General features: G+C 42.4%; 1 protein-coding gene across 1 annotated transcript in view; it reads right to left on the minus strand.

The window, feature by feature from the left end:
• Positions 1-10,574: 10,574 nt before the first annotated feature.
• The window catches only part of LOC115380479 (LIM domain only protein 7-like), a 51,478-nt gene continuing 36,151 nt past the window's right edge, over positions 10,575-25,901 (minus strand). Inside the window, exons 14-30 of the mRNA XM_030081696.1 lie at positions 25,252-25,512; positions 24,655-24,769; positions 23,216-23,377; positions 21,660-21,844; positions 21,412-21,475; positions 21,043-21,099; positions 19,620-19,645; positions 19,032-19,139; positions 18,171-18,257; positions 16,669-17,024; positions 15,912-15,968; positions 15,502-15,557; positions 14,296-14,500; positions 13,319-13,642; positions 12,039-12,147; positions 11,429-11,531; positions 10,575-11,328 (exon numbers count right to left, since the gene is read on the minus strand). Of these exons, the coding sequence (XP_029937556.1) occupies positions 11,306-11,328; positions 11,429-11,531; positions 12,039-12,147; positions 13,319-13,642; positions 14,296-14,500; positions 15,502-15,557; positions 15,912-15,968; positions 16,669-17,024; positions 18,171-18,257; positions 19,032-19,139; positions 19,620-19,645; positions 21,043-21,099; positions 21,412-21,475; positions 21,660-21,844; positions 23,216-23,377; positions 24,655-24,769; positions 25,252-25,512 (2,298 nt within the window). The 3' untranslated portion in view covers positions 10,575-11,305. The remainder of the gene's footprint in view (positions 11,329-11,428; positions 11,532-12,038; positions 12,148-13,318; positions 13,643-14,295; positions 14,501-15,501; positions 15,558-15,911; positions 15,969-16,668; positions 17,025-18,170; positions 18,258-19,031; positions 19,140-19,619; positions 19,646-21,042; positions 21,100-21,411; positions 21,476-21,659; positions 21,845-23,215; positions 23,378-24,654; positions 24,770-25,251; positions 25,513-25,901) is intronic.

The raw sequence follows: 25,901 nt of genomic DNA on the forward strand, positions 1-25,901 counted from the left end.
AAAAATCTGAACCTCTGACTAACAGTTAAGCGTGCCTTTTTAAGCTGTAATGGACATAGAGGCTTCAAAAGTCTGACGCTGTCATTCCCAGTGGCACGAGGTCTTTCCTGGGTGCGTGCTGTACCCATGCTGAGTGCATGGCGAAGGGGTGATCCGCCCCGTTCAGCCCCTCCTTATCTCGTCCTCCTAAGGACATAAAGCATCAGCTCAGGAGAGCATGAAATTGAGTTTAGAGACAAACGGACATAAGTGATGGTTTTATGATCACCTAGAGCAAACAGCCAGACCATTAGCAAGTTAACAGGCCAAACATTCTAATAAGCTCAGCTTTTCTCTTTGCTTTCTGTAGGACCCCGGAGCACTTAAGGGGTTTAATGATGAACAGGAGCAATGGCTGCAGCGATCGCAAACAGAGGATAAAGGAGGGGGGTTAGATACTGCTGGGGCAGGACAGCTGGAAGTCCGCTTAATCTGTTATTGCAACCTATTAACTCTGTTGTCTGTTTGCCAACGGTGGAATTTCTGGTCAGTTCTGTCAGGACTAAGGGATGCAGAGGGAATATGTTAGAGTGATTAATACATGGCAAATCAATGGCTGCACCCATGATCAAGAGAAAACATTCATCTCTTCATCTCAGGGAAATGTGCAGTGGTACTTGTCAGGGCAGAACAGAGTACACCTTTCAAAGGCACCGTTACACTTTAACTGAGAGGCAAGGCGGACAGGACATGCCTGCTAATAAAACAGTATACAGAACATCAGATCTACCTTTGCCCTTAAGGTTACTTTCATTAGTCTTTCATTAAGCCTTAATTTAGTTCTTTCCAGCCGTGGAGGAGCAGCGAGTGTAATGAGACGAAGGCTCTGTATTTATATTACACTTTTATGGATACGAATGGGGCAAAGTTATTGGGGATTTCATTTAAACCAAAATTTCATTTCATCTCTGTGCTGGGAGCCTTCTGAGTTTGAATATGAATCATGTGCATTCATCCAAAACAAACAAGTTGTCGAACAGTGATAGAGGAGAGAGGGCTTCGGAGGATTCCCTAAGGGGAGCCCTGTTCCAGCTCCAGCTCCAGCTCAATTCCCCCCGGGGCTGCAGTCAAGTATGAAGAAGATAGCAGCTGGCGTATCAAACTCCCATACGCCTGGGACTCTGAGGGGCAAAACCCTCAGAAAGTTGTGTGAGCTCACTCATTTGCAACCTTAAACTCCAAATTAAATTTATTCTGGCTCTGGCAGTCCTAGAGTATAGGTTGTTTGAAATGGGGCAAGTGTTCAGGTTTGTAGCAGCTCCATCGGTGTACAGCAAACAACTGATCTGAGCTCTTTTAATGTTCTTTTTATTCCACTAAGAGCAGCTGAAGTAAAATCTTAAGAACATGGGAAGCTGTCAATAGTTCTTCAGCCAATGTTCTCATTGATCTCTCCTCTCATTCTTTGTGTATAAATGCCCGAGTCTGCACAGTGTTATTGGCATGAAAAATACTAAAATCAATATATTGACAATAGCTCAGCTCCTCTGCTGTAGGACAGACAAAAACAAAAAGCTTACAGTTCAGGAAATGATGGGTTTTGGAAAGCTATTCACCATAGAGTAATTACTGCCCTGCTGCGGAGATAGTGATGTTGAATAGACCACAAACAAAAGACTGGACTGACAGCTTCACGTTCTAGTGTTGCTTTTCAGATAAAGTATTATGCGCTTACTGCGGCAGCAACAATAAACTCCCATCTAGCCTGCTACGCTGCTTTTCAGGAATACACTCACTCCTCAGTCTTGTGATTCTTCATGGACGCAGAGGCTCAGGTGGGGTAGATGGAGGTAAAGGCATGAGATACAGTTATAATGACTGCTGATGCAGAAGTGAGCACAGGATAATGAGGTATCTCTGCTCTAATCTACGCTGCTCCCGTTTTGTCAAATTCAATCACTGTTCAAGCCAAATTTGTTATCATCATATGGCGTTCTAAATGGCTGTTCACAATTCACAGCATACATTTAATCTCCTTTTGATTTTTCAGTGAAACAAGGTCGGGAATGATTGAATCCCACGAGGCTGTCAGTATCACAGCCAATCATCAATGCAAATTACTGCAAATTTACAGCAGTGTCGCATGAACATAGCACAGCTAGTGACATTTACAAGAATTACATTTTTCCATCTTGCTTGCTCGATGCCTGTTTGCATGATCAGATTTCTCCGCAAGATAGACAGCGAAGACTGAACAGAGACACTTGTTTGTCTGCGCAAGTGATGTCTTTGTCACACGGCCTGTGCAATGCAAATAAACTAGAGCACCGTGCTGAAAAACAAAACAAAAAAAATAATGATGACACAAAGTATATGACCAATTATGGGCATTTGTTTTTATCTTTGGTAAAACAAGAGCAAAAACAATTAAGAACAAAAACTCAGAATTCTTTAGGATGACAAACTCTGTGTGTGTGTGTGTTTGTGTGTGTGTGTGTGTACGTGCATGCCCACTGGTTGAGATGAAAAAACTCACATCCTTGCATTCCTTCTTGCATGCCTCTGTAGGTGAGAACAAATTCAAACAACAACCATTTGAAAATGTCAAAACTTTACAAATGACTGTATTTTATTGGCCCATTGTGTTAAGACACATATGGTGGAGACGGTCCCTTTGTGTCGGGCTTCAGAGCCGGCCTGGCATTTAAAGTGAATTCTCACATCGCTGCTTTGTGGTGTTTGTGGTTGTCGATCGATGCTCTGACAAAAATATGCTTCAAACTGATGTGTCATCACGCTGGCCTTTTAAAATGTGTAAAATCGCATTCCACACAAACCAGACACTTAATGAATTTTTTTTTTTTTTTGAAAACACCCTCCAACATCAACAAGGAACTGCTTAAAGACACTGCAAAAACTTGTGGATAGAGGTGTGAAGGCTGTTATGGAGGAAACGGACTGCTGGAAGAGATTCAGTCGGGTCTGTCCTCCGCTTCGACAACAAATCCTAACAATCCGAGCTCCCCTCTGCCTCCTGCCATCCATCACTCTGCATTATCTTTCCGTGACAATAGCTGTGGGGCCGATCCCGAGAGCAAGTCTGACTGAACTGTTAGTTGTGCGAAAAACACATCTGACTCACGATTCAGTTTTTATAGGACGGTAAGAAACCAAAGAGGGACACGACAGAGAAAGTTGCTCATAGACGCATAGAAATTCAAAGCTGTGGGGTTTTAACTACAACACCCATCTCTATGCATCATTTTACATATGTTAGGCATCTTTATCCTTTATCCCTTTATCTCGGCTTATCTATATATCATTATCTATATATCTTTGAAAATGAGATTAAACCTGATACAGTAACGGGAGCTCATTAATCAAATATGTAACATAGCGTTCTACATATTTTGAGCCTCCAAACCAGGTGGTAACCAAACTGCCTGTTACGCTGAACACAGTCTCAGGCATTACATAATCTACAGAACAGATTTTTCTGCCTAAAGTGATTAGAGTTGCTCAGACAGATCCTGTTTCTGGCCAAATAAAAGCAAGGATTATAAGGAAATGCATGAACTAATGAACGAGCTGCGCAGTCTGGGAGAATCACTTAGTGGAAGTTGTCATTCTGAGATTGTGCAATGTAGCCCGTGCACAAGCCAATTACTGTTAACTGTTATAACTCTCAAAACTGGTCAGATGCAACATATGAATAGATCTGCATGTGCGAAGCATAACATGTATAATTCAGTATATCATGGTTCATTCTCATGCATTATGCACTCAATACCAAATATTGACCTGGGATAAATGGTCATGCTGATGCGGGGAAATGTCACTGACTGTTGACAAGGCTGTTCAGTTGCAGCTTCGGGCTGGCATTAGGATATTCAGAGGATTATCGGCCCATATGGTTACTCAGAGAGACTGAGAGAGAGAGACAGAGAAACAAAGCTGTGTCCTGGCATTGCAGAAACCACTGAATGAGCGGCACTCATGCACAGTCACAAACACTCTCCACAGCTCCCTACGGCACATGGAGAATTATGCTATAATGCCAGAGATAAGCCTAACTGTTCTGCCTCTCCTTTGTCAACCTGCTCCCCTGCACACACACACACACACACACACACACACACATACACACAGACGCACACACACATTTAAAACAACCCTCTTTCATCCTACCCTCATTTGTCCTTGTTACATGACATGAGCACAAGATACGCCACACAACAACAGAGATAAATTTTTGCATTTTTTTCCTTTTTTTTTTTTTTGCATCAATGTTTCTGTAAACCATTATGTGAGCTCATCATTTACATACTGCAGCCACAGCCTAAACACAGATCATTTGAAACACTATTATCTTCTTTTTATGTCTTTTATGTATTTTTTCTATATGATTGAGGATTAATGTCCAGCATTTGTATGAGAAAGGCTCAGTTGGTAAGGTAATGTATACTAGAAAACAAGCAATTCTGGCGAAAATTGCACGTATAAAAAGAGTTTTCCAGGGTGAGAGGTGGAGCGGAGGTTGGCAGGTATTACCAGGACCTATCTCTGTGTCTTTGCAGTGATGTGCATATTGCAAACGTCAAACTGATTTTCCTGACATCAAATGAAGGACAGATTAAGAATGCGTCATCCTCCCTTTTAAGTCTTCCTCTGATAAAATTCTAATTAACTTCAATCCTGTGTGACAAGTGATGACAAGGGGTGGGAGCAGAAATAGGGCTGCATTTGAAGACGAGGTAGGGCCTGTGATGTGCCTAAATACGATGCCATATGAACAACATCTGAAAGAGAAACATTGCAGTCCTGGTCAGGGGATACCTGTTTGGACACACTCCCGGTTCAACCAGCAAGTCTGGCTCACTAAACACTTGCATTCTTTAATGCAGGACATTATTTTAAGGCCATTTGCAAATACATAGTATTTAATGTTACATGCCTTTATACCATAATGTAGGATGAGCACTCATCTAAACGTTCAGTCATATGTCAAAATGTTGATGCAGTGATGGTGATTATAGAGGCTATGCCATTATGAATGTGCAGCACCTAATCTTAATGTTACAGGGCTGAGTGTGTGAGTGCAGCCGTGTCATTGGGGTTGTTGAGTGGGCATGTACCATCACAGATGTTTCCAGAAGGCTAAATAGTAGTTTCTGGCATCTTTGAACCTTTTTCTACACAGACTCATCCCTAATTCCCAACATCAGTCAATATGTTCCAAGTCCACAATTGACTTCAGCAACAACAGTAAGTCAAATGGATGCAATATCAACAATATAACAATAGCAATGCAATATCAGTGCAATATCAATATTGTATCGGCAACAATGCCATTCACAGAGAACTGCCACTACTCACTCCAGATACTGGTTAGATGGATATTAAACCCCTGTCTTAATCTTAAGATAGATGTCAGACCCCAGCTGACAAATACCAGCAGGAAGAGACATGACATCATATCTATAACTTTCCATATTTACACTGGTGCCAAACCATGATGCCACTAATGCTGAAGTGATTGGTACGGGCACTGAAGATCCCACTTTTACACTTATGCCTTCCGAACTTTGATGGGACAGATACAATTTTATAACAAAAAGAACTTTACATAATACAAACTGGTGTAGTTGTCCTTTTTATTGGTCTCAAAAGATTGAGAGGCTGTAATGGAGCTGCACATAAACTGAGGGGTGGCAAACTCGTTCACCACTTTCCTTGACATGCAGAAACCAACTTTTCATTTTGAAGCACAAAGGCAATTCAGAGAGGAACAAGGGCAACACAGGACTGAGTGAGTGCAGCTCTGACATTAGCCTATAACAAACTCTGATAGTTCTGGGCAAGCCAGGATACAACCACAAAACTGGGGTTGTTCAGAAAATGTGTTGTGGTTATTGTTAAGTTGCTACAGCAGCGTTCATATGACTGTGAAAACCCAACAAATCCAAGCAAATAAGCCCGTCATGCCCTTACAAACAAGCAACTTTAGCAGTCATGGCATCAGAAAGTGGCCTAATGTCGGCCAAAGACAAGAAAAAGGTGTAACTACATTCTCTCAATGTGTGTGTATGTGTGTGTGTGTTTTAAATATATCATTGTTTACTGAGCATTAGGAATTTTGACTAGCAGAGGACATGAACATTATTATTCTTTTTAGGTTGAAGCAACATCATATAATCTAATCTAATCTTTAACGTCAAGTATATGTCTAATGCTGTCATGTTGATGTCAACTGATTTTTTTTTGTGCGTGCATGTCTCTCTCTCTCTCTCTGTGTTTTAGTATAACAGACATAGAGAAATTCTTATTTTTACATTGATATTGAGGGAACATAAGCCTACTGTAGGCCTATTTTCAGTTTTCAGCATTGAAGGATTGAGGGAACATGAAGGGAGAAAGGACTTTGGGAACCAAAAAAAAAAAAAAAAAAAAAATTAACATGCCACATTAACTCAAATATACACGAGCTGCTGTCACACATCTGCCCTCCCACTTCTGAAATCTCTCCTAGCGAGCAGTCTACCTTGCAGTATGCGACATCTGTCCTTGACGAATAGTGCTATAAAGGCTGTAAACCGGAAAACGCGACCGTAGATTGTTCAGTAGACAGACGGCAATGATAACATCCGATCTAGGCAGCTCATCTCTTAAGTGTGTTCGTCCTCGCCTAAACAAGCAGCTGAAAATGCCACCAGAGAAGGAGAGGGGAACAATTAACTGTGAATCAGTATTCCAGCTCGTGCTCAGCCATAACACTGAGGAGGGATGAATTAATATAAGGCCAGAAAACTTGGTCCCCTATCACCCCAGGCATAATAATGTTTCAAGCATATCGGGGTGCCCCAGCTGTGACCATGCAGCCTTATCATTTAGAAGCCATGTACACTTTCTATTTTCTTTTTTCCCCTACTCCTCAAAATGTAAAAGCATCTCCAATGCATTTGAATGCTCGTCATACTCGCCTTACTCGGCCAGCAGAGGAGCAAAAAAAGAGAATGGAGGGCCAGCAAAGCCACGGAGGGAAATCTCAGGTGTTGTTGCCTCTGATTCTAACCCTCTGATTGCATTGAGTTGGAGAAAGCAAGCCCTTTAACTTTTTGAATAGACAGAAAAAATATGTGCATACTGTTCTTTTTTGCCCCATTTAACCTGTTTCATTCCAGTACCTGGAGCGCTCCCCCCCATACGTCTACCCTGCTGAATATTGTTGAGAATACACAGCGGAAGAAAAATGTCCTCCTTTGTCGAGACGGAGACATGTGATGAAAGGAGAAGAAAGAGCAACGGCATCGTTCATGAGTCAGGTCTAATGATCATTCCCAGGAAACTGATTTCTTCCAGCAGCAGCAGTGAAACCCAGGTATTCATTTGGCGTCTTTGAGCCTCCACTCATCAATTATATCCCACAGTCTACCAGAATAAACACTATCAGTGCCATCCCAGTTCTAAAGTTGAATCCCTTTTGAATGAGTTTGACCCTTTTGTGAGACAGAGATTAGAGTCAGCATTCATAGTGAGGATGAGAGGGGATCTAGGCTATTTTCTTTGTTTCAAAAGATCAAAGAACAATACCTCTTCAAGTTTTATTAAATTATTATTTTTTTTTTAATCCAGGGAAGATAATTGATTATCAGAGCTATTTGTGATGCCCAAAGACCGAATTGAACTTCAACTGGAAAAGAATTTTACATAATTTATGCCATTTGCTGAACAGTTTCATCCGAAGCACCTTAACCTCCAGGAGTTTATGCATATTCTCTATGGATAGCCCCACTAACCCTGGCAAGGTCTGTGTCGTGCTGTTCCCACTGAGCCACAGAGGAGCTCATACTTTTAAAAAATCCAGAAAGACATGACCATTGTACACCGGTGCCCTTTACAGAGAGTGAACATGAACCCTGCTTAAAGATTGCACTTGAAAATATTGTAAAAATCACTCAACATCAGAGTGAAGGGAACATTACAGAGTACATCCGAAAGAGCAAAAACTCATAGGATTTTTAATACCTACCCTAGACTTGCAAGATAAAAAAAAAAAAATGTATTTGTGATTACTTATGGCATTAGCTATAATCTCTATTTGCAGAACATCAGCCACATGAGCCTGTGTACACTAGCAGAAACGCTGCAATGTAAATTTGTGTTTTCTCCGTTCAAATAAGATTATAAACTAAAACTGCAGATACATGCACTAATTAAAGCAAATCTAACATGATCATCGTCATCATTAAAGTGCCTGTTGTGTAACGGGGCTGGAGGTGCCAGGAAAACAAGTTTGTTTGCATACATTATATAGTGACAAGTCTTTTATATTATGTTTGTAACTGGACTGTCTTTTGATATTTATGTGTACACAAGTGAGTTTTTTTTTAACATCTCCACCTTATTGTTTTTATGTGCAATATGTTAAAGATGATCTCTACAGAGCAGCTTGAACAGTGCCACCACAGGGGGACAAAAGCCCAATAGATTAATCCAGACAATTTGTCCATCTGATCTTTCCTTAATATCCACTTTCCTTAATCCCTGTAGCTAATTCAATTTAAGACGGCATTCGAGTCAGTCGCATGGATGCTGCAAGCCATGGCAACAGGTCTGCTGAGACTGTTTGCAGTGACATGACTAATTATAGAATCAATTCAGATTGCAGGTGGATTAGTGTCTGGTGGTTTCTCTGAAGCATGTAAAGGACTCTTTTAAGCAGCGGGGAGCTCGACTTTTTCAACGCCCAACATGATGAGGGGCTGCGGGGTCTTAGATGTCTTTGAACGAAACAGTGAACCAAAAAAAAAAAAAAAAAAAATCAGGTGCATGTGGCTGTTAAGGGTAAATGCAATTTAAATCAGGCAAAGCTTACATACACATATATGGCCTTAACCCTATAAAGCCATTCATATCATATATGATACACATTTTCAATTCCGTTTTTCATTTTCAGTTTAATCAATACTTGACCAAAATACTGTTGTATACCTTTGAACATTTCCCCTGTTCACCCTGGACCATACCATTGGCACTTCGAGTACATATCATATATCATACACCAGAAAGTTTGTGCAATGACATATTTTTTGAATTTTTTATATATATATATATATATATATATATATATATATACATTGTTATAGGACTAAATACAGGGTTAATAGTGTTTGCTGAGAAGATATTCACAGTTAAAGCACAAATACAATGTGTGATGTTTAATTTTTCAAAGTGGATGTATCACCTTTTCTGCAGTGTATCATCTCATGGAAAGGTGTAATGTTTTATGACAAGCTGAGTAGTGCAAGTAACAGCAGTCAACATCCAGCTAAATAAAAACTGGCTGCAGTTGAACAATAATTTAAACCTTTGATTATTGTAATCTGAGATAACAGTGCCCCCTACTGGCCAGATGAAACTACACTCAAGCCTCCAAAAAAAAGAAGGAATCATCAAAATGGATTGTGTTGTGCAAATAGAGCATGATTATCAGACTCAGTGTTGGGTGCTGACTGTAATGCAAAAAAATAATCCATATGGCCCTGAATGGGTATCTCCTGAAATATCTGTAATCTTCTCTCACAGCAGGAGAGCATTAGCAAGAAACAAGAAGCTGACAGTGAGCTGGAAGAGTTAAGATAGACTGTTCGATGGAGGGTATAGTGGGCATATCATCTAAGCTCCTCCATCTGTGTTCAATCTCCTTACAGACTTCATTCTCCTGACCAGCCAAGCATACTGTTTCTGCTGTAAGCCGCAGCAGACACACAAGCCATTCAGACCGACACTGTTCGATTCTCCACATCAAAGCTCCTCATGGAGGCTGGCTGTGGCCTCGGCTTTGGACGGAAGACGGGATGCTTATGCTGGAAGGTTTTAGATTTCTTGGCCATTCAACTGTGTTTGGCGCCATGCAGGCCCCGCTTGTTCTCTAAGCATTAGGATTCAAATCTCTCCCACAAGAGAGCCAAGAAAAATCTAAAAAAGGAATCTAAGAATTTGAGATGTCTGCCTCCAGGGACTGTTTGTGCTCCACCTCGAGAATACAGGGACTATTAATGCTCAGTCCAACTTATTTCCATCTATTGCTTCAAAGGGGCTTATTGTCATGTATGGAAAATGAGGACAATTTCTCACCTTGTCATTCGAATGCATCGGGGAACTCAGAGCTGAGCAATCAGAAGTGTTTCCACTCATTAACATATGAATATTGAATGTATGTTTATGCAGATAGCATTTCATTTAACTGCTAGAATGACAGAATACATTAGAATAGCTTATCACAGTGTAATCAAATGTAATACATGCAAGGCTGAATGAAATATGCATGACAAATTGGCTTCGGAGAACATAGGCAGGTCCTCTGAACCTTGCACAAAGGCTCATTGAAATTCCTTTCATTACCACTATGGCTCAACAGAGAGGGAGGGAGGGAGTGAGAGAGAGAGAGAAAGAGAAAGATAGAGAGAGAGAGAGACTGACTGGATAATGAATTCCTGATTGCAGAGAGAGGATGGGCCTCGTATCATATAGTGGAATATTATTGTGATGTATTAAGCAATTTCATGGTTAAATGAATAAAAGAAAACTAAGGATGAACATTTGGTCATTTTATTTACAAATATGTCTGAAGAAAGTTTGCCTCAATGCCATTCAGTATGATATAGTTTCTCATGAAAAACTTGCTCGTGTAGAATCTTAAATCGATGCGTTGGAAACTCCCGGTAAGTGCTCTCCAAGCAAACTGGAACATTTTGTTTTAAATACATCTCGATATAATTCTAATAATCTTTATTACTTCTCACCTGTTACAAACAAAAAAGGCACATAGACATGATAAGAATACCTTGGTCAACAAACATGTTAATTGCACAGGACTCAGCAGAAAAGAAGCCTAGGTGAGAGGAGAAGATAGTGCAGGGCTCCCAAAGTCTAACATGAAAACTCTTCCATCTCTAAAATCTGTCACAATAACAAAGCTCTGCCTTGGTAATCTTATAGACAATATAATGCTTGAGTAGTTTCTGGCTAAAACATCTAAAAACTGGTGGTGCATGCATATCCCTTATACTTTGTACAATTTGTAATACTTAATATGATATAACACATTAAATTTTGCTAACTTTCTGCCACAGTTACCCTCCCAATCACACACACACTGTAAAAAGAAGAAATATGATTCTCACTGCTGAGTCTCTTGCTGCTTTCTAGAATTATAAATGTAGATATGTTGCCATTAAGTGTCCCGGCTGTTGGTCACGGCTGCAACGTTCATGGGTTGTTGTCGAAAGTAGTCTCTTCATCAATCTGCTGGAGTATGGTCACGTCACATGGAGGTTGGCTGGCCGGCTACAAGGAAGGGAAAGGCAATGTTACACATGAAGAGAAGCCGAAAAAAAACAAAAAAACAAGAAGCCCTCATGCTGATCGGTTTGCTCATGTCACTCACTTTTGAATCGCATGTAGCAGGAGTTACAGTACAGCTGTTTGTTTCGTATTCTGACTTCTGCCCCGGCTTCCGATCCTCCCAGGTCGGACTTACAGTCGATACACTGAGGAGTTGTGGAAAGGGAAGGGTTAGAGAGGCACTCGGCTGAACAAAAGCTGGCCCACAAGTGTCCAAATCCATGGGAGGGGAGATGAAGACAGACAGACAGACCCACAGCCGCAGAAGGACAGCCATGAGGATCAACAAGTGGGAAAGAAATCAGAGACACCAGACAAAGAGTGGTGGACAGGATCACTTAATCAGATGCAGGAGACCATTAGCTCATACCCGAGGGAAGATTTCAGCAGGATGGATCAGCAACCAGATTAAAGCGTAAGGATGTTAGGAAGCAGTAAAGTGAGGGGTTGATTAGTTTGGCTTGCAGATTTTGGCACAAATAGAGAAACTGTTTGCACGCAGAAAAATCAACTTTTCTCAGCTGAAAAAAGGGTCCTTGTGATCCATTCCTGTTTACCAGGTTAGTAGAGAAAGACTGATCAGACACGGTTAGTTTCTGTGGATCGGCCAGGACGGGCTGCCGATCTCCAGGCCACAGCAGTCCAGCTCTCACCTTAAAACAGCCCAAATGATAACAGAGCCCGAGGGACTCGATGATCATGGCTGCTCCCTTTCCAAGCGGGGTGTCACAGAACGTACAGATTTTCTTGCCACTCACTGACCTGGATTACAGAATGTACAACCATGATTTGAGAAGCAAGCACACATGCGTGATGCATGTATGCACGCACATATACAGTACATACACACAGACACATGCTCAGGCACACACTCAGGTTAGACGGATATATCGTTTTTTGCTGATATATCTGCTATTGGTATATTGGCCTTTTGTTAAATGGGTCAGTCGTGTTGTCCACTGCCAGTGTGATGGGGGTTCTTCTCTGATGACAACTCCATAAAATGTCTCTAAAACCTGCAGTGAAAGTCGATTTTCTTTTTACATTTTATTCATACATTCAACTGAAATAATTTCATTTATATGTGTTTTAATGCAAAGTATTCGTTCCAAATGATGATGATTCAGAGGCTTTTGCAACCTGCCAAGAAAAAAAAAACTCAGGGGGAAACACAGTAAAAATCTGAGCTGTATTTTTTTTTTTTTATAATTGTTGTATAAAAAGACAAAAAACATCCGTACAAAAAAATGAGCTGTTGGTGACTGCAGTTTAGAGCTTGTGATGGCTGAGTCCAGCTGATCGTTCACATCAAGTCGGGTCAGGTTTGGACAGAACAGAAATTTCAAGCACACAGGCGGCGTCGAGATAAATATTTAACCAGTTAATGATTAATTCCTATAATATATCAGGTTTTATGGAGGCCGTGGCTGCGGTGGTTCAGCTGAGGTCAGGTTGGGGTGGAATTTTCTCTGGCTTCAACATTTTGTTCTGGTTGGCGGGTTCAGGTCAGGTGGGACAAAAATTTTTTTTCATCGAGCCAAATTAAAAACATCAGGCGAGATTCAAGTATATCAGTATTATATATCAGTATTGGTCTTGAGCTTCAAAAACCCATACTGTGCACACCCACACACAAACACATACAACATACACACACGACAAAAATATGTGCAAATGAAATGAAACAGGGCATCTGCATGAGTATAATCTGATGGGTCTAAAACAGAGAATGTGTGGATGAAGTGGTGTCAAAACTTAAACATGATCATTTTCAATTGTGTATAATAGTCTGCTATCAACAGTGAAAACAAAAGCACAAGGTTCAAGTCACCATTTAGCACCACTCCCGGTCCAAGGTTATGGTTTTACCCCAACAGTGACCCGGTGTACCAGTCAGTGATTAGAGGCCTCTAGCTGTAAGCATAGCTGTTACCTGCTCCGCTGCTGAGAGGAGCGGCTCTCAGAGGTGGGCTCTGGAGAGGTGGTGGGCGAGGGGGAGGAGGGCGAGGGGGAATGTGACTGCTGGGACCAGGGGTACGAAGGTGTTCCCGCCCCACCTCTGAGGGATCCCATGGAGTAGGAGGAGGGAAGGGTGGCGGAGCCGGGCCGAGCCGCGGGCCCGCCGCCGTAAAAGGAAGAGCTGCCAGAGAGGGCAGAGTGAGGCCGAGTGTAGTTGGGAATGGAGGAGGTGCTGCCTGGCGTCCACGACGACCTCCAGGAGTTGCGTGGGGCGTCCAGGTTGTCAAGAGACTCACCTCTGCAAAACCAACCCCCGCCGGCCCATGTAAGCCCGTTAGTAGAAGCTTGTAAACCGTCTGGCTACCAACTTTACCTGCTGGGATTTTTTTTTTTTTCGACTTAAAATACTCATGAATGCTATAACCGAATTTTACAAGGCAGATTAAGACTGGTAGCCAGACAAATGCCATCACCATTTAATACCAATACTACTCTCTTCCACATTACAGAATATTAGTAAGGTTAAGGCCATATTAGTAGGGCTGGGCAATATATATATATATATATAGGGTAAGTTTTAATTTTCCTACTTTGAAAGGCTGCATTACAGTAAACCAATGAAATTTTGCTCCAGGTGTTCTATAATTTTTGTCTGCTTGGCCATCATGTCCACATTACTAATGATTGTTTATCAAGTATTCAGGCGAGGACATTGTGACGTTTGACTTAATTGTCCATAATGCACAGCCCTAGTTCAATAAACATCCTTTGCACAAATGAAGCCCACACCACCGTGAAACAGTAGAAATAGGATTTCTGCTCACTTTTAGGGCACATTTACAGCAACACTCCAAACTTCTGCAGATTCTTAGATCCATCTACCTGTTTCACGTCTTTATTTCATCTCAGTGTGGTTTGCTTGCCCACAGTGTATATGTCGAGGTAGGGTACCTGCGCATGGGGAGGTTGATGGGCTCCTTGTTGGTCGCGGTGCAGGTGGAGCGCTGGCGGATCCAGCTGCTATCTGTCAGCAGGTGAGTTTTCTTCTTCATCTCCTGCAGGATCTGCTGCCTCTCCAGCTCGGCCTGGGACTGAGGCTGCTGGCCCTTCTTCTGAGAGTCCCTCCAGGACGCCTCACCCACTCCGTTGCCAGCCACTGCACACAGGGGGAAGAGATAAACATTTTGGTGATAGAAAATTATGCGGGGTGAAATGGAAAGTTGCTGGAAGTCACAAATAAATCCCAACTCGCATTCGACAGAGAAAACCGAAAGAGGGACGGAGAGGATGGAATCGTGATGAAGCAGACGTTGGCGTTCCTCAAGTCTGTGGCGATCCATCCTCATGACAGAGGGATCTGCTGTAGCCAGTGATTAGGGAATTACTTTTATTGCTTTTATAAATTACTTTTAGCACAATTAGAGCAACTGCAATATGAAGTTTTCATTTCTCATATTCAATCATTCGATGAATTAAGCTGTATGAGATGCATTAACTTGAGAGCAAAAAGACTGAACCTGGCAGGTAATTACAACAAATCAACTGCAACAGCTGTGTAATTTTCTTTTCAACTGACTGTCTGACTGATTGATCAATCGACTGGTTAGCTGTTAATCAAACAGCTGTAACTCAAACTGGTGACATGATTAAGGGATCAGTTGATTGAGGGGATCATAATAAAAACAAATTGATTGAGTGGCGGCGCTTCGGGGGCCGAGCCCACCTCTCTCCGGCTCTCTGTATTTCATGGCATTGAGGATGTTTCTCCTCTCCATCTCCAGCTCTGACGCAGCTCTCTGACTTTGGGCTTGTTTGTCACGCTCACACCTCAGCTGCTCTTCCAAAAACCAGTGGGCCATGCCCCCGGCTCTGCCATACACACCTAGGGTACACCCAACACACAACAGCCTCTTTGGAAAGGAACGGATTTAATTAAGCAACACGTGTACACTGATATGTGTAAATGAACTTATAAATCGGTGAATATGCAGAGAAACACACACAGACGGTACAACACTCCTAACTACGCCATGTAAAAAGCCAGGCTGTCATATTCCCATTTTCACTTTGCATTCACAAAACTGTCAACAGACCCACTTTCCACTGCATTGCCATTTTCATGTGAATTGATGGATGAATTGCATCAAGACGACTGACCTTTCCTCTCGGCTCTGTCCACTTCATCGAGCTGGGGAGTTGACTTGGACTTTGCCCTGTCAATCAAACAGAGCAGGTTTAAGGATCTTATACAGAAATCAATAAATTTAATCATATTTAGCTCTACTTACAGGAATGACATTGATTCATAACCACTCTGATGAATCCAAGGGGAAAAACAACACATTGAAATTATGACTTGGAAACAAGGTAATAAATATCAGTCGATGCTGGACTCTAATGTGAAGCATATTGTGTAAATGTTAGCTGCATGTGCATTATTGGTTATAGCTGTGTCAGTTTGATTAGCTGGGGAATGTTTACACAGGGAGGTTTTATATATACTGTATAGTCTGGGTTCATGATAAACAACCTTTTAAAGAAATTCATGCACGTTCTCCCATACTAACCTGTCTGCAAATGATAGCTCGGGCTGTACATTGGCAAAGCCAGAGGATTCACCAGCCCTTAAGTGAATTGCAGGAAGCAGAGAGAGGGGAGGGAAGAGGGTTACACAGCACACACATGAAATGAGGACAAAGCACATGCATACACATTAGCCGGAGTTACGGTAATGCACAGACAACAAGGCGGGCAATAGTTAACGCTTAGTGCTTAACTTGGTTAGCATCAGCATGACGGGCAGACGAGGTACATGGAAGACCGAACAGGCACAACCATCTTGTAAAATGCATGTCAGCAGAACCATTTATTACCTCTTAACACCGTATAAAAACACACGCTGAAGTGGCACTTTGCCCGTGCCACTGTGTCTTCAAGCACGCCAGCCAATGATGCTCTTTTCTTTATGTAGAGCTGATCACATGGCATGTAAGCACCTCAACATATTTTGAACCTTGATAGAAAGCTGTAATAATGAGCAGGTGATTTAGAAACGGCAACAGCCTTATGTCATGATTTGTTATGCTTGCATCTTTATCAAAGCTGCTATGCAAATAAAAGGGACATCACTGATTGAAGTGATTGTGGAAACGATGACACAGGCAAAAGTGCCACTTCAATGCATATATATTTAAATATGTGCTGTGTTGAAAGGTAATAAAAATCTGTTTGCATGTGGATGGTTTTTGCCCCACTGGCCTTCAGCAGAGGGAGGTAAGTGACATTCAAACTAAGTGTGAGGAGGAGAGCAGTGGCTCCACTGACCACTGCTGCTGCAGCTCGGCGGCTCTCTCCATCTCTCTGCGCTGCTGCTCGGCTGCTTCCTGACGCCGCCTCTCCTCCTCCTCCTCTCTCCTCCTCTGCCATCTCAACTCTTCCTCCTCCCTCCTCCTCCTCTCCTCCTCCTCCTGCTTTTCTCTCCTCTTCCTCTCCTCCTGGAGACGCTGAAGCTCCCGTTCCTCCTCTTCCCTCTTCTGTCTCTCCTCTGCCTGCCTTTGGTGCTCCTGCTCCTCCCTCCTCTTTCTCTCTTCCTCCGCCTGGTCTTCCCATGGAGGGCTGAGGGGAGAGAGGGGCGAGCGTGGGCTGATGCTGTGGTGGTTCACCTCCAGGCTGCTTGGCTGCTGGAGGGAAAGAGAAAAGAGGGAGTCTTGGAACACATGATGATGATTTGTAAAGGGGCATTACGTCTATGACTTCAACTGACCTCTGCTCAACCATTTTCTCAACAGAGCAGAAATCCAAAATACATTTGCGGTGAAAAAGTACTATATCAAAGCGCAAAACACTGGAATAGTCACAGTGCCTTGTTATTTGCCTTTTTGGCTAGAGAACAAAGCCTATTAGGCTGAAATGCTGAGATGATTTGTGACGCTGGTCGCTTGCTCATGGCACTGTCCCTCATCGCTGAGCAGCTGAAAACAGGAGTAGAAAGGGGGAGGATGTTGGTTGAGTCTTGAAATTCCAGTGGGCAAGGTTTTTTTTTTTTTTTTTTTTTTTTTTGTTCGCTGAACAGAAATCAGGCCAGAAATTTTGAAAGCCCAAAATCTCTGTGCTTGGTGAAGTAATTCTTGAGTCACTGGAACTGATCAGCAACCTTTTCAAACACCCACAGATACATTATAGTTATTTAGTGCTATGTGGAAGTAAAAATAGAACTTACCATTACCATTTTAATATCGTCTGGCTGGTGGTTTGGTAGTCAGGCCAAGAATTAATTCTAATCAGACTACTTTCATGAGAAATTTATGAAGTGAAATAAAAATAAATGGATAGTGCCATGTAAAATTGTGTGAAATGTGTATAATGTAGTGCGCTGGATTGAAAACCAAAACACCTTTTCATATCAGGTTGGCCTAGGGTGGGGCAGTATATTAATACCATATTGACACAGTAATATGAGAGGATTTTGGATATTGTAGTATTGTATTATGGCATAAGTGATGTCTTTGCCTGTTTTTAAAGGCCTCAATGCAGGAAGGGGATGCGATTTTCTGAACTTAGTAGTCAGTGGTCTGCTTTTATTAATTGACTACCTTGTGTGTATGTATCTTACTATTAGTCATCCCTATAATATCATCACAATAATGATATAGAGGATATTTTCTGATATTTAATTATGTCCATATTGCCCAGGTCTAGTCTCTAGGGTAAAATTGCTTCTTCAAATGGGAGTCAGCGACTTAATGAAGGTCAGTTTTGAGTTTCCAGAACATACAACACCCTTGATGTTGAGCAGCTGAGGGGTGAGTTGGTGAATTGCTCTCTACCTCCTGCTGGCGCGTGGTGCTGGAGATCTCCTGCTGGGCCTTGCGCCACTCCTCGTCCAATTTCTCCTGGTCACGCTTATATTTCTCCTGGATGAACGAACAGAAAGATGTTTCACATGTCATCACGCTCAAGCAGACGCGTACACCTACATACTCGCGCATAATGTGAAATTACACGACCATATTGCGCGGTGCGGCAGGGATACCATGTTTAATGGAGAGATGAATAACTAAATTAGTTCCAGACAATTTCACCTGAAAGCTCACCCATGTTGTATCTAACTGTCCTGAAAATAGATAAAGCTAGAGAACCTTGCCCAGGGCAGGAGGGCTCTCCGGCACATCACAAAACCAGGCCATTTAACCAACAGGGAATAAGACTAGAGGAGTAACAAGGCTTCCCGGCTGTATCAGCGCTCCGCTTACACACCTTTGATCTCAGTCCAGAAATAGGCCCTCAGAAGAATGCTTTGACAGGATTCTACTATATGTTAGCCGGATTCTCGACAGGTTTCATTTATTTTGGGCTGCCTGGGTGCTGAGTAAAGTTTCTATTCTGAGATGATTAGGAGCAGTCCTCAAATCAATATGAGGACTCCTAAACAAATCACGACTGGGATAATGCATAATTGGGTTAACGAGTGTGTCAGCTCAGCGCTCTGCACCCCATCTCATCAACAGACGCGACACAAAATAGATTTTGAGAGAGAATTGGAACCAAATTTCAACTCCAGACTGACTGAATTGTTTATTTGAGGTTCTTTCGTTCTTTTTTTTGACACTGGGGCTCATTTTGCTTTATTATTTGATTACCAAGGCGCCTGTGAAAATGGTCAGATAATTGAGTGTGTTCCTGTTTACCTGTAGGAGGCGCTCCTGCTCCTTCTGCCACTTCTCCTGTCTTTTGCGCTCCTCCTCAGGGTCCCAAGACCAGCGATTGGAAGAAGGAGTGATTGAGGGAACGGGTATCTGATGAAAGAGATATTTGACATAATGTAAACACACATTAAATCTTCAGTCTACAGCTTGTGGTGTACTGATATGAAAGCTGAATCACAACAGACAAAAACTGAATGGCATCTTAACCAATCTTGGAACCCAGTGGATGATGATTTGCCTCTGGGGCCAAAGACCAATTTTATGGGGTGCTAATTTGCGTTTTCTAGTCATTCAATTTTCCCATCTGGTCATGATCCCAGATGACATAAAGTTTGTGGAACACTTTCTACCAATTTTCCCCCTGTACTCAAGGTAATTGGGCAATCAAGAGCTTAAGAGGCAGGGTGAACTTGTCTCTTAAGCGGGACACAACAAAGAAAATATGCAATGCTTAATAACAGGCTGGGGCTTTGTAATAACTGCGGTATCCGCTTTCAAAGATGCTGTCATGCTAGAAGAGTACACATCAACACAGGAAAAATCCCCCCTTATGTCCTGGTTACTACTCACATCTGATACTGCAGACTCTGATCCCCCTAAAAAAGAAAGAAATTAATTCAATTAATTCTTCCATAAAGCAGTGGAACATAATGTAAATATGCAGCTTAACCTTAAGGCAATATAACAAATCGACACAAAGTTGACAGGCTTATTAAACCTTCAACTCGATGTTCAAGTCAAGTACCAATTCATAAATGGAAACGGCATTTAAAGCCACAATAGTATTGATGTTTTCAACAAGCCTCCAGCAACAAAGGTCTTCTAATTTCACCCACTAAGAGTTATTGAGCCACTGAATTAAAGATCGCTGACTTGTTGACATTTACTTTGGATTGTAGCCCTAGATGTTTGAGTGAAAATATCAATGTACTGATTGTAAAGAAAAATAAGAGCAAACAAATGGAAAGAAATCACGAAAACACAGCGTGCACATCAGCTGCATGCACAAGACGCACTCAAGTGCCGAGCAACCGGTCTAAAATGTTGAAAGGCATTTCAATACATGCATGGCAAGGGCGAACGGACTGCTATTAATCACATGAGTGCAACAGGAATGCTTCAAACAGCATGCACAGCAAAGTGAAAAGTGTAACCATGTGTTTAACCTGGACACCAGACAAAAACACCACAAACACACCACGATCTCAAGGTCTGTTTTTGTGGTGGGTACGCTGGCAAAGTGTCTGGCATGCTGCACAGCCTCTGGAGTCAAAGCCAGTGTTCTGTTTTTATACGCAAATTCTTCCATTTTCTGTTTTCTTTTCCATGCTGTCTTAGCTTATGAGGTTATATCCATCTTAACTAAACAGCCAAGAAGCAGCACTTTTTTTTTTTTTTTTTTGTAAATGATGGATATTTGGAGCCACTGGGCTTCCTTCAGTAATAAGAACAGTTAAAGATTGTTATGTAAGGATGTTTGTGGTTAATGTGCCACAAAGGTGGAGAAGTATTATGGTAGACTAGGTTGGCTCCTTTGGCTTAAACAGCATGTCAGCGCCCGAAGTAGTACCAGGTGGAGATGAGAAGGTCACCGCACACTCAACCCTGTTTACCACAGAGGTAGACCAGCGCACTGACACTGGACCCTGAGCAGCCTGAGGGGGGAAGCGGCACAGCAGAGGGGTTATGCTCTCACGGCAGACCAATCTGACAAAAGAAAAGCAATAGCCCCAAAACAGATCCTTGGCAGAATCTCAAATTTTGCATGGCAGGTTTTAAGGCAATCCTCACGGTGGATGATCAGCTGGCGTTACACAGGTTGCATATCGATTGAACATGAGGTTTCGACTGACAAGAACACATGCGTGCCAGGTAAGAACCCCGTTGGAGATCGGTGGTATTTGGTGAGAGGAAAGCACAGAGCGCCCAGCCACCAAATCACAGAGAAGCCAATCCATTATTAATAGCCCGGCGTAGGTCAGTGCCTTTTTACCTTGTTCAAAAAACTCTGACCTCCGTTTTAAGTTTTTCAAAGATATGGATTCTGACTCTACATGGGAAATAGAGAACAGGGAACAATGAGGTTTGGTAAAAGAGAGAAGCAAGTTTTACCTAGGGAGAAAATGTCTTATGTAACTCACACATTGACAAGAATTAGATACACACAGAGAAGCAAAAATGCATCGTAATCATATCTTGCAGATGATGGTCTCTCACAGTTATGTAACGCTTAAAGTCTGCAAAAATATTGTCCACAGAAGTTCAGTATCCTTAATAATGTTTCACTTTGCATTCAGCGCAGGTTTCATGGTCAAAGTGAGTTTTATAACAGCTCTGTAAGACTGCGTGTTCTGCTTTTTACCTTTGTTTCTCATGGTCACTGGCTCCTCACGGAAACCCCCATTCACTCCATTTGAGGACGCGTCCTGCAGGGAGACATTGTGGGGTGTACACTCATTTCGCAGGCGTTGGGCCAGGAACAATAAACCATATGCATTATGGAAATCAGACTGATCGGCGTGGCCTTATCCAGGCAGGAGATACCCTTTTTTTAAACAGACAACAAAAGCTAATTAACCCTGTCAAGTTTACTCACGCTAATTCACTTACAATGAGCGGGTGGGCGGGGACCTCCTTGCTTGCCAGAGTTTCCGTAGGTACCCGTGAAGTGAAATCCAAGCTGGCTTTGATGTTATTTGTGTCAGGGGAACCTACAAATGTTGGATGATCCGTAGTGGTCAGATTGATGGTCTTATGGCTTTTAAATGGCAGGGAAGGTAGATCTCTGTCCCAGTCTGCATGCATGTAGACAATGCAATGGAAAAGAATATAGGATGCATACGTGTGTTCGCACATAAGAGGGTATGTTTGTGCAAGTGTACAGTATGAGTGTGTAGTTGTGTATGCACATCTGTACACGTGAAACCCACGGTACCCACACACGGTCACATGGTGGGAAAAAAAAAATATATACATGTGCAAATCTGTACGCTCTGTTTCTAAATCTGTGCACACAGATTCACAGACCTTAGCCACAGATCTATAAACTGTGCCCTCAAATTCTGTAAACGGCATACCCTTGGACTCTCAAATGACTTTTTTCTGCAAAGAGAATGTACATGGCAAAATTCAAAGTCAGAGGGTGATATATTTAATATATGTATTATATATTTAGTTATATAACATTATAGTGCTTTGTATACTTCACTGCATGTATATTGTGTATACATATACTATACTACACTACTGATTACAGTATACTACACTATATTGATTCTGAGGTCAAAGTTCACACCTCTGAGGACACATTTTGCATATTTGAGAGTACGCATTCGAAATTCAGGGGTATGGTTTAAGGTTCTATGGGTACAGATTTGCACATACGATTTTTTTCTACCATGTCACTTCAAGACAGAAACCCAACATTTGACACGTTATTGTCTGTTATAATAAATTAAAAACCAGCTAATGAGCAGGGAGTGAGGCTGCTGTTATGGTGTTATTGTAAAGAGCAGCAGGGGATGACAGAGAAACCACCTTCCCCAGCCATGCAGTCTATCCAAGCTTTTATAAACCCCACAATGTTGCTAACAGGCTCACATCCACCACATTCACATGAACTATTTCAACAAAGTACATTCGCACGTACATTCGCAACTTGACATTTATATTGGAAGTAACAAGTAAGCCTGTTATACTAACACTGTTAAAAAAAAAAAAGCACACTTGCACTCAGGAGACTGTGTACCTGAGCTGGGTTATTTCTCCACACACAGGAAATGACAAGAAAGAGGAAGATGAAAGAAAACTCCGAAACATAGAGCAACAAGGAAAACAAAAACAGAGACAGACATATGATATGGAAATACAGACAAAAGAGAGCAGCGACTAGTGCCTCACCAGTTAGAAAACACTCTCCCTTCTCAGAATAGAAGACAGTTTGAGACCTTTACCACTTAACTGTCATGAAATCATTCATGGATGGTTTCACAACAGTTTACAGACCAATTTAAAGTGTCAAAATCGTTTAGCGACGCAACCAGCGTAAACAGCCCTGTCAGTCCAGGAATGCAGCCCTTAAAGTGGCTCAACTCTTTCATTCTCTTTCAATCTCCCTCTCCCTCTCGTGCACACGCGCATGCACACGCAGCGCTCAGATGACTCACTGTTCTTGCCGTGGCGGCGTATATCCACGATCAGACTGCCCTGCTGCAGAGCCTCCTCCATGCGGGCCTTCCAGTCTGTGTAGCTCATGTCTGCCACCCGGTGCCTGTTCACGGTCAGCACCTCGTCCCCGACCTGCAGCTGGCACATCTCCGCCGGGCTGCCTGCACGGGACAGAGGACCGAGACATCAGACAACCCAAGCCCACCACTCCTGTTTAGAGATGCACCAACACCGACACAGGTATTGGTAAAAATGGAGTATTATATCTGAGATTTTACCCAGGATTAATATCAGATAACACATGCCAGAAATAAAACAAATCTTGATTTTCCCTGTTTTGGACACACACACCTGTTTTCTCTCAAATTGTAGGAAAAAGAAGGATTTTTATTTATTAGTTTTTTTTTTTTTTTGTCCAGTGATTTCAAACGAATGGTCCAAGCATGCAGTGTCCATGCAGTGTAAAGGATGAGATCAGTGCTTGGTGTTGGTTGATACCTTAAATGTACTTGCTCAGTATCGGTATCAGCAGTGAAAATGTGGGAATGGGTGTATTCCATCAGTCTTGTTAGATAAAAACTACACCACTCGTGGCTACTGCAACTCCCTCAACACCAGAGTGGACTTCTTATCATTTTGACGTAATATTAAAACTATACGTGTACAGAAAGTGTCGCATACGTCAGTCGCCTCCATGGGCCTCCCCCAGCAAAATGAGCAGCAGTTTAATTTCATTATAAATGATTAGATATTATCCCAATTAAGGAGCGTGACTCTTCTAATTATAGGTTTCATTCTCACCACTATTATCCCCCTGTACACTGCTGACAGCTGTATAATTTAATAAAACCTTCCCATATGGGGGTGCTTTGGGGTAAAATCTTACCAATTAGGAATCAACGGCCTGACATAAGTCTATCTGGAGTCCATGACATGAAAATCAGTATTTTTTACTTACAGTACATAAAATATATGTAGGTGTTAAAACCTCAGTGTGAAAGTGAGGCTCAGACCCTGCAGATGTGACCCAGATAGATGCTGCCCTACATAGGTCTGGCAGAGCCACTGCAATGGGCTCCGACTGCGCTCAAGACTAACCAGCAGCGCCTGACTGCAATAAATGAGACAGTGCATGCACTGGTTTCCAATATTAACCACTGTATCTGGCTTTAATGAGAATGAGACATGACAATTGCCTGTGAGCTCTTTTTTTCCACTAGCACTGACCACTGAGAACATTAGAGATGACAGGTGCCATTTTTGATTGAACTGCAGTGCTGGACCTTTGCTGGACCAGTGCAATTAATGCACTGGTGATGAAATATTGATTGCAGAAGGTGAATGAAGTTCTACCCATATCCAAGTTCACATTAAATCCATCGGTTTTGAAGTAATTTTGATATTTTCAGGGCTTGCAAAATGACAGGCATCTTGTTACCTGGCTGGATAGATGTGATGCGAGCTCCTTTTGAGTCCCAGTTGGCCTGGAAGCCAAAGTCCCGGCTGCTGTTCGGCTTCTGATTCAGACTGATTCGCATGTCACAATAGTTCTCCTGGAAACACACACACACACACACACACACACACGCACACAGATGAACATACATAAACTGTTTGTCTCTCCTTCACATATAAATGGACGCACTTGAGTGTCTAACTGTGGTCCTGGCTTTCCATCTGCATGACAGATTGTGTGTCCGTGTGTAAAGCAGGCCTGCTTCTGCTGGGCTTCAACATCGGCGACTGGACAAACTCTTGTTCTTCGGGATGAATGATTTATAGCTGTTGATTAAGACTGCAACTTTCATTTACAAACTGTCACAACCAGTCGAGCTCGAGATTCAGCTGAAATGCACGCATCTGCATCATTCAACAACCAGGGCTCGATACGCCACTACTGTAGTCACGATAATGGCAGACATGCATTATTTGACTGTTCACATTTCAGACAGTTTGTGTATTGTTTTACAATGCCTGTGACATTGCCAGCAGATAAAAGCTGATCTGTTTTGTCAACACGAGGAAATTTAAGCACCTCGATGGTATCCTTGACTGGATCAGGACTGACTGGGGCTTCGCTCTTGCCCTGAGGAGGGACCGGAGAGATGCTCTGTGCCGATATGACACTCTTCCCTGTGGTCTCCTCTTCCTCCTCTTCATTGTCGCTGCTGTGAGCCGAGCTGGAGTGGGAGTGAGCCTCGTCCTCGGAGGTCATGAACTGGTGATAGCGGCTTGGCACGGACGACTTCTTTGAAACGTCTATGTCGCCGTTCACGCGCTTGTGAGAGTCCTCCATCTGTCAGGGAGGAAAGTAGAGCAGCACCGCACACAGTGTTTGAACCTCAAGTACAAGAGAATGGAAAGCACACTTTAATGAACACGAACAAAGAGCAAAGCTGTTGAATACCGAGTAATCTCTTAACCCACAACAGACTTTTGGATGGGGGGATTTGGAGAACATACAGTAAATATGTGGGTCGATTCCCAGAGGTATGGAGCCTAACAGTTTTAAGACTTGAGAATGACATAACCATATTGTGTCTGGGCCTGACAGACAAGCACTAACTCGCTGAAGAAGCCCGACAGTTATTTCCCCTGATAAAAACGAACATTATGTATCATCTATCACCGACTGCAATAGGGCTAGGAGTGGAGTCTGAAAATAACAGCTCTCCTAAGTGAGTT

This window comes from Myripristis murdjan, chromosome 21 (assembly GCF_902150065.1).
Source record: "Myripristis murdjan chromosome 21, fMyrMur1.1, whole genome shotgun sequence".
In the NCBI taxonomy this organism is placed as follows: domain Eukaryota; kingdom Metazoa; phylum Chordata; class Actinopteri; order Holocentriformes; family Holocentridae; genus Myripristis; species Myripristis murdjan.